At 40.1% G+C, this 9,911-nt stretch overlaps 1 protein-coding gene across 1 annotated transcript in view; it reads right to left on the bottom strand.

Annotated features, from left to right (window-relative positions):
- The window catches only part of LOC102372946 (ERC protein 2-like), a 236,037-nt gene extending 228,084 nt beyond the window's left edge, over window positions 1-7,953 (bottom strand). The window contains exon 1 of the mRNA XM_006018000.1: window positions 7,822-7,953. Within this exon, the coding sequence (XP_006018062.1) occupies window positions 7,822-7,953 (132 nt within the window). The remainder of the gene's footprint in view (window positions 1-7,821) is intronic.
- Window positions 7,954-9,911: the final 1,958 nt, after the last annotated feature.

Below are 9,911 nucleotides of genomic sequence, written 5' to 3'. Positions count from 1 at the left end.
TTCCCTCCCCTTTTCATTTCTTCCTCCTCCTTTGAGGGGACAGAGAGGCTATAAAAGCAACTGTTTATCCATTGAATAATAGTCTTATTTACCTGAAATGTAAGTTTACTTGAAATGTCAGTAATAAATGGTAACTGGGAGTACACTGAGTGAAGAATATTTTTCCTAGTTCTCAGTACACAAATCTCAGTAGCATGCATTAATCTGATTGCCAATAGGTAACACTATTAAAACATATCAAACATAATTTTGATGACGAAAAATATACCTACATAAAAAGGAAAATAGATTTTTGCATCCATGACTGGCTGCTGCTTTAAAAACTGAATTCTGTTCTTAATGAAAAAATTGAAAACATAATTTTTGTTAGCAAGCAAATCATTCTGCTGAAATTAACAAGTCAGAACATATGCTGGCAAATTATTTTGACATCCAAATGGTATAGAATGAAAGCCAGCTCTGTAATAAAGGAGATGGAAGACAATTACAGGAAGATAAATAGTTGAGATTTTTGGAACTTGACAGATTAGACATCTCACCAGAACACATGAATTTGAGAAGGTCTGTGGAAACTTGCAGACAATATTGAAACAAATATTTTTGAGAGCTTCAGGGGAGGGGCAGGAATGCTCAAATCAAATAGGCTATAAGAGTACTGCAAGTGGAAAAAAACCAGATACAATCCCTTGTGATATCTCTACCTGTTTTGATAATGATTTTTGTCTTAATTATAAAAGATATTCAACTTCATGTATGAGGACAACACTTGTTCTCCTCTGCAAGCTTAGTGACACAATTAGAAAAGCTGTGTAGTAATAGCCAGGTGTTGATTCTATATCTGTCATAAATCATAAGCATATAATAAAACTCTAAATTAATGATACTGTAATAAACCAGGAATTGCAATGGCTTTTTCCCCCAAGACTGAAAGAGGAGGTACTCGCTTACAGTGGCAGCTGCAGTCCTTCACACAGATGGATCAATAGATTCAATCTCACGTTCCTAGGGCTCTATGCATTCTTGGAAATGAGATCATACCTCTCTGAAAAGTAATGGCCATTGCTGCTGTGCACATTACCCCAGACTCAGGAAGACAGACAAGAACAGTGGTTTAATTAGGCCACAACTTCAACTCAGTCTGGGTACTATCCAACAATAGCTTGTTCAGCACAGGTCATCAATCCTTTCTTAATTGTTTACACCTGGGTGAGGGGTTATCATCAGCCCTCATTCCTTCACAACATGTCTTTAGCCCATTGCTGAGACCATACTGCTCTTCCCTTATATAAGGGCAAAGAGGATGCTCTAGCAGATTTCAGGATCCTGATCTTTGTTCTTTAGAAACTATCTTCCCCTAAATCCACTTCCACTCACAGTTTCTCAGGAAACAGAAGCCTTTGTGAAAGGAGCACCTGCACTGGAAATTTGCCATCTACAAAATTTCATCAGCTTAACTCTTACTTCCTAAACTATCCTAACCTGCTGTGGGAGAAAAGAAAAAATCCACTGTGCATAATGAAGCTGGAGGTAACTTGAAAATTCTTCCCCAGTCTCAGAAAGGCCACAAGAACAATGCCAGGGCAAATCAAAAACCCTGGATCCTTGCTAGCCCAAGAATAGGAGAAAGGCAGCTGTAAAGTGAGCATGAGAAAGTGGTTCAGGCTGAAAGTACTAGATTTATATTATCTTCATCACATGCACAGGGACCAGTGGCTTACCTGAGCCCCACCTACCTGCCCACCAGTTCAAGTAATGCCTTTACTTCTCCCTGGCCATGTCTACATGAGACGCAGGCAGTAACGGGTGTTACTGTGCACTAGTGTCAAAATTCCAGCACGTTGGAGCAGATTCAATTAATTGAGACTACTGGAGCATCAAATGAACAAGTGTTGAACAAACTTTAGTTCAAGTGCCCCTGCTGCCATTATTAAGTGTGGGGATGCTGATACAGAAGATGTGGTGGTGCTTTAATTAGAGCAGCTCTTGGGTCTACTTTAATTAAAGCACTGATCCTCCCACCCCTGGAGCACACATAAAAGTGCTTAAAGACTGAAGCACCGCATCGTTTTTTAAGATAACACTCAAGCTTTTTTGCTTATATTTTCTACAGATACATTATCTTTGCGAGGCAGATGAAATGCCAGAAAAGTGACAGCATACCAGATACATGATTCTCAAAATCATATAGCTTCTTGACAATGCAGTCAAGGGTCAGTCATCCTTCCCTGACATTTGCTGTAATATATGTCTACCTGGATTTGCACAGATCTGCCCTGGATTTGTGGAAGAAAAACTCTGAAAACCGCATATTTCCCAAGACGTTAATCTGAAGTCTGACCCCGTCATGTTTCTGATTTTACCACAATCCAAATAAGCCCCCAAAGACACACCTGAAGCATCAGTCTCAATTACAGCCTGTGGGAGCTTGGTGTGAACTTAGAGCCTGTGGGAGCTTTTCCTGCAGGAGCTTGGAGTGAACTTCATAAACAGACAGTCGTGGGCATCCAAAGCACATCCCAAAGAGAGGTTCTAAAATCTTCTGCGGCATGGTCACTAAGAATTAGAGCTTCTCCCAAAGGAAGATACTAAATGATCTTAATCAGTTTTGAAGGAGTCTCACCTTTAAATGAAGGGAGTTCATATGTACAAGATATCAAGAGCTCTCAAAGTTTCAGGGAGAAACTTACATTCATGTAATGTCAGGTTTCACAGAAGCTAGCTGACTTTAGAGTTTCTTGAAGCCCATCAGATAACAAGCAGATGCAGACTTAGAAAATCAGCCCCTACTCCAGCTGTGCAAAGCTGCTGGTAACCAAGTTAACTGGTTTCCTGGAATCCTCCCACAAGAATCCCCAAGTGAGCATTAGACACCTACAGTACTTCCCCTACCACCTCCCTCCTAACACCCTTTCACCCTAAACAAAGGGGACCTGGCTGCAAGAAAGTGGATCTGTCCAGTGCCCAACTGTACGTGGGCCACACCTTGCAACTCATTTTATCAATTTTCAGGATATTTTGTCTGATAAAGATTTTAGGTTATATTCAACTTTAAAGTTCTATTAATGTAAGTTTAATACATGACTACTAGATATGATGAGTATCGTAGACATAGCGTAATACAGTAGATGGTTCTAAATTTATGATTAAAAGGCAAGGAAAGAAACAACTTATGGGACTGTGTAACACTATGAAACATTGATTAACTGCTTATTGAAAAATTGATTAATCATTTATTTACCTTTTGTAAAATTTTGATAAATATCTTTTTTTAGTAGAAAGTGGGAGCAAGCTTTCAGTTATCCGATTATGCAGACTTAAATAGACGCTACACATTTTCAGATTCCATCTACTGATATTGTAACAGGGAACCCTAGCCCTGTTACTAAGAGACAGGGTGGTCCCTTTAAATCTAGAACCTTCCAGTCACAGCGGGCCAGTCGGCGAGCGAGCAATGGAGGGGTAAAGCCAAAACCCCTGCCAGCCGATCAGGTGACAGGAAGAGGAAGGCCAGGATCTTACAAATGGTGAGTGGAGAAGGCCAGAGGGACAGCTGGGAGGGGGACTCCCAATGACTGTGGTGCTGCAGCTGCAGTCTCTGCTGGAAGAACATGCTACTTTGTGAGCCAGAAGCATGACCATCTAAAGTAAGCAGGCATGTTGCCTATCTTATTTCTTTATTATCCTTTTTCCATGCTATGGCCATAGAAGCCTGTTTTGCGTTGGATGTTCATACCCGGAGGATCGGGATGAGGCTATTTGGGGAGGAGGCGGCCTCATTCAGGGACCCACTTCAGTGTGGGGACCGCAGTGCCAGAGAGGGTGCAGTATTTGGGGGTGAGTGGACCCCAGCGCCAGAGGGGGTGCAGTACGTGGGGGTGAACAGAACTCAGTGCCATAGAGGGCGCTGGAGCCCTAGTGAGTCTTTGAGAGCTATAGCCTTGGAGTCAAGCCCTGATTAGTGGGGTTTTGGCTGACAGGTCTAGCTAGAGAGGGAAGGGGTAAGTCCACAGTGGCCAAGACCTCAACACAGAGAGGAATTTATAAATACCATCTGCAAGGCTTGGGCTGCAGTGGAGGGAAGGAATGGAGCCGCAGGTAGTGCTCCCTGTCATCAGGGCAAGAAATGGGCAGCCTCCCGCTTAATTAACAACTAATAATTAATTAACATCAAGGCATGGCAGGTGAGAAGGCGGGCGGTTTGCCCAGAACAGGCGGGCGGGCCAAAAGCAAAATCGGCCCTGGGAAACACCGCCTGTTACAGATATAAAGTAGTATCATGCCTTCTCATTGGTCATGAAGATTTAGATAGTTGCAATGGATTGATTGCTTATTGCAAGAGAAAATGAATGGGTGCAAATTCTCATATTATAATCTAACATGCCTGGAATAGGTGTTTTTTTTTTTGAATAGGCAGAAAACAAAAGCAGAACATAGTTTAATACTAGTGGGCTCACAAATGCAGTCAGAAGTTTAGAAGCCTATAGAAAGCAACTGGGTTTCACCACTGTAGTCAGATCCTGTGTATGCAGCTCCACAGAAGTGTTTTATGCCAAATAAAGTTCTTTGATATGACCAGGTGCTAAAGGTTGAACTCAACATCACCATCAGTCAAAGGCCACAAAACTTCATCATAATCACAACTGACCTGGTGCCAGTATTCTGGGTCTAGTCATTTTTTTTCTTTAAATAAAAGTAACCATTTTCATTTCAGAGTTCAAAGAATCCTTTTGCATGATGCCTCTGAGTTTTTTATTCTTCACTTACCTACCTTTGAATGCTTGCCCTTTAACCCAGCCACTTTGATGGCTCTGGAGTTGTTGTTTTTTTTCAAACTGCTTTCATGCAGAAAGTGTCCTTTGACATCCAAAGAAATTAATTAGTTCCATTTTTACCACCTGACTACAGATATCAGATACTAGATCATAACAATATGCTCTTGCTTAACAACATTACAACTAACTTGCAGGTGCGGTTACAACTAAACCTCAGTAGTGGGGTACTTGGGGGTATAAACATTATTCCAATACCAAAATTAATTCATATCAGCAGCGGTTTTGTCCAACCGGTTAGACAAGGAGATATTTCACCCAACTGTAGAAATATTAGGGTGCTTTTTCCCCAAATGAATTAATTTGTAGTTCACTTTCTATGCAGATAATCCCGACCACCCAAAGGGAACTGGAAAGAACCAAACAGTTTCACTATCTGATCTGCTTTAATTTTATGAATTCAGTACAAAAGAATGAAAGCAGCTTCATAGTAGGTAGCAGCAACCTGGTCAATGTGAACTAGGAAGTATTCACCTGGTGGAGTGAACTAGAAGGAACGGATTTCCAACTTTCTTCCTTTCAGGTAAGTCGGCAAAATAGGCAGCTCAGACTCTTTCTGGGGTTTCACAGGAGATTTCCCAGGGGAAGGTGAATCAAACTAACCTGTGTTCCTACCATGTTGCCTCTTTGACCAGAACCACCACTATTGAACTTTCCCTCCTGCCCCAACTTATCCCCACTACTTATCTTCTTCAAAACCTTTGGCCACAGAGCTGCTAAGCCAACTGCTGCAACACAGTCACAACTCCTCACATGCCACACCATTCACAGAAATAAGCATGGCTGATTTGGTGGCGAACTGAAAGAGGCACTTTTCATTTGCCTGAATACTTCTCTGTCAAATTTACCACTTCAAATGCAATGAATTATGCTGCCTAGTTGCCAGAATAAGAGCCAGCCTTATTTACCAAAAGCAAGAGCACATCATATCTAGCCCAAGCACAACTGACAACAACCAGGAACAGAGAAAAAGAAGTCAGAGAACAGAATGAGAACAGAGGTTACCAGTCATCCATCCATGTGATGAGTACAAGTGAAATCATTCAAAACAGCCACTGGAATTCAGAGAATCAGAGAAAAAAAGATAGGACAGCAGGATTGACTGTGGTTGTCCTACTCATGGGTTAAATTGTGAGTTAGTAAGGAGCTGTCTCATTTTACAGGAAACAATCCACTGTTCTCTGTCCCAAACACTGGAAGAGAGAGGTTGTAGGCCTACCTCTACACTCTGTGGGGTTTGGTAAAATGCAAAGGCCTTTGCAACCAACTCAATTTACTGGACAGGTGTAAGCAGGGCCAGGTCCCTGAGTAAGAAAGGGAGTGTACTCACTCTCTAAAAGCAAGGACTGCAGCTGCTGAAAAGGGCAAGGAAGCCCCTTGCAACCAGGACCTCACAGGAGCGTATTTTGGCTATTCAGAGGTCTCTGCAATGTTGCTGCTCAAGTTTATAAGTAGAGGTTTAGTATCACTGTCTTTATATTAGGCTACATCTTAAAAAATTCCTGAGCATTTCCTTTGTGGTGTTCAGAACCTACAACTTCCACTGAAGTCACAAGTTAATCCACTGGTTAATAAAGAAACCAAAGGTCAGCCTACTTGGTATAATGTGACTTTTCAATGATCTCCCCAGAAAGCAAGCCAATGAAAGATAGTCTTCTACAGTTTTGTCTAAACTTTTCATTTCTCTTTGGTCTGTATATAACTAAGACCTCCATGTTAGAGAAAGACAAAGCAACTTACATTTAGAAAATTGCTGTCCAGTTTCTCTGAATATCTATATAAAAGTTATTCCTTATTTACCTATTATATGCCATGAATGCTTTTGCTTTATATATTGTTGTTACAGGAAAAAACTTCCCAAGTTTATAAACAAATGCAAAATAGAAATATTCCACCTTTTAAAGCCTTAATAACAATGGATGTGTTTACACGTGCCCCTACGGCGCCATTGTTACTGTGCCATCATTTAGTACTTGCTTTTGGAAATACTAAATAATGGTTCAGTAACAGCCTGTAGGGCCCCATGCTAGTGGCACACAGTTATTTTTAGCTGCTATGTCACCGTAGCAATGCACTATAGCAAGGGAGCAACAGCATCACATTTGTGCCCATCGGCATGACGTCACTGTAGTGCATTGCTATGGCAACATAGCATCTCATGTAGACAAGCCCAATAACTATCATGTATACAGCCCTTTTTTAGGTGATTTTGTTTTAATATTAAAAAACTAATACATTATAGATGATGATTTATTTCTGCCTCAATTAATCTAATAATAATCTTATTGTTTAAAAATGCATATTTTATCAACAGAATAAACAAATTGAATTATTCTTTATTAACATTTTCATACTGAGTCCTTCATAGGCAAATACTTGAGTGCATGCGAGTGACAGAGAAGGGCTACAACACAAAGGCACAATTTATTTCTTAAAAATTAAGCCAGGTTATCACTTTGCTGTTAATTGATGGACACTGTAATTATACATAATACAATGAAATAAAAGAAACATGAACGTTCCAATTGACCAAATACTCTGGAAAAGTTTTGAAATGACCTTTTTATTGGTCCTTCCATTTCAATACAAGAGCTTCTCAATTATCTTGTAGCTGAATCTGATATATTTAACAACTATTTAGCCAACAGTGGGCCACAAAGCAATGCTAAATTCTCCATCTTGCACACACAAATAGAATACAGAAGTTTATAGTCTATTATTTTGACGTAAGTCAGAAAATAAAGCCAGAACAGACTTTTCCCTTTAAACCAAAGTAGACTGAAATCCCACTGTGGAATATATTCCACTCAACCTTCCTCAAAATTATTTAGCCATTAGTTGGATATAATCAAAGCTATGGGTTCATCTTCTGGTAGGAGAAAAAGGGGTCAAAACTCTTTGTAGGATCAAACCGTTCATGCATTTTGAAAACTATAGACAAAAAAATATGCTCCCTGATCATTTTAAATTTATAATCAATAAATCAACTCACCTGCAAGTGCTGAGAGTTGTCTGTCATATTGTCCTCTCGCCTACGGACTTCTTCCAGTAACTGCGCGTTCTTCTTCTTTTCCAGTTGTTGATTGTGCTTCAGGTTGGCCACTTTCTTGTTTTGATCCTTCATATGTCTAAGAATCGTATGCATATCTCTGTTAATTCTACTGGCTACAATATCTGGCAACAAAGTCAACTTGTGAATATGAGATAGATAAATGATATATTACCAGATACAAATATCTCATATCAGATTTAAAAAGTGACACTTAATCATATTCTTAAAATCACATATCAAAATGGTTTAGGTGAAATGAAATGTAAAATAAAACAAATGTTCCAGGCTATTGATTGGTTTCATCATTGATATGTGCTCACAATATATTCCAAACACCCTTCAAGATGGAAAAATACAGTCTTGTGGTAAGGCTAGCTCTCAACATAGTAATAATATATTTTAAAATATGTGTTATGGATTTAGGCTTACTCTGAGACTGACTGCTTCATAAAGTGTTGTTCTGATGGCCAATAAACTATTTATACATTCTTTATACTGGCATTGATTTCATGGGTTAGGTCTGTCATAACATTAATGGTTAAGACACAGGGAAATAACAGGTAAAGGGTTCTGAATGTTCTGGTTCTGCTTGCTGTTTGCTTAACTGTGTTGTGTGTTCTTTTTCTTTTTTTTCTTTTTTTAAGTTCATGCAATGCTTTTATTATTTAAAACACAGGGGCTTCTTGAAGTATAAATATGCTATTGCCAATTAAAGGATGCCTATAAAATATCTTCCCAGTGAAAAATATTTCTTTCTTTCCTTTTCTCTTACTTTGATTTCTACAAAAGAATTAAGTAAACACAATAATTCCCAGATACTTTTAATGAAATTGGAATGATTTTAACATAATTACACTTTTTACTTGAATACTGTGTTCAACTTACACTAATTGTTTCAAAACTTCCTCATCCTTTACTACAAATGCTATTTACAATATTCCCAGGTCTTCTGTTTCTTGCATGTTGAACATACACTTCGATGCAGTGGAGCAAAATTTTCTTGTCACATACTCAACATAGTCAACCACTGTCATTTCAAACTCTAAAAACTGTTTTCTACTTTCTACCTACTTGGATTCTTAGATATTATTTTCTTTGACTTTCTTTTGATTCTAAGGAATTTGCTCCCTTTTATCTATATAATAATAAAGTCATGTGCAAATTCCTAATGAGATCTACACACTAATCCTTTTTTGGCAGATGAACAGGATATTTTCCAGTGCCCATAAGGATCACTGGAAAATTCCCAGTTGCTTTTGCAGAAGGCTTAATCATAATAATAACAACAATAATAATACTAAAATATAAAGTTATACACTATATTTGCTATATAAACAATAGTATGCTGTGGCAATTTGGTCATTAAAACTACTCCTTTCTTCCCATTATGGGCGCATCCAGACAAGAGCACACATGCCTCTTGCAGTGTCTCAAACCCATTTGAGATGCTGAAAGAGGCACATCTGGGAACAAAAAAGTTCCCCATGCTGCAAATTTGCAGTGTGGGGGCAAAATTAGGCCCCTGGATATGCAGGGGTCAAAAAAAAAATGCACTGCAAAACAGTGGGGCAAGGCACAGTCCCAGACCATGCCCTGAGGCAACTGGAGGCTTGGGTCCTCCACAGAGACACCGGTAGACAGCCAGAGCATCTCAATGGCTGGCCCCTGCTCCAGGCCTGTGCAGGCCAAGCAGCAGTGCAGGCTGCAGCGACTGACCTGGGTTCTATGCCAGGTAAGTAGGGAGTGGAGGAGGCTGGAAAAGGGAGGAGGGGACCATGTGGGGATCCCTGCTCAGTCCCAGCCCATGTTCACTCCCCCACCCATCCTCATCCCCTGCTCACTCTCTCAGACCCCTGATCGCTGTTCCACCTGCTCCCAGCTCCCCGCTGGCTGCCCTGCCTCACCCCAGCCTCCTGCCACTCAAAAAGAAAAAAAAAAATGGTACAGGTGTAGTGCAGCTCCCCACAGTGTCTGGGAGCTGGGGCCACTCGGGCTGAGTGGTACCAGGCTCTGGGTGATAGATGGAGCCA

This window comes from Alligator sinensis, unplaced genomic scaffold, assembly GCF_000455745.1.
Source record: "Alligator sinensis unplaced genomic scaffold, ASM45574v1 scaffold391_1, whole genome shotgun sequence".
In the NCBI taxonomy this organism is placed as follows: Eukaryota; Metazoa; Chordata; order Crocodylia; family Alligatoridae; genus Alligator; species Alligator sinensis.
Note: the sequence above shows the minus strand (reverse complement) of the source record. Positions and strands in the feature narration are given on the sequence as shown.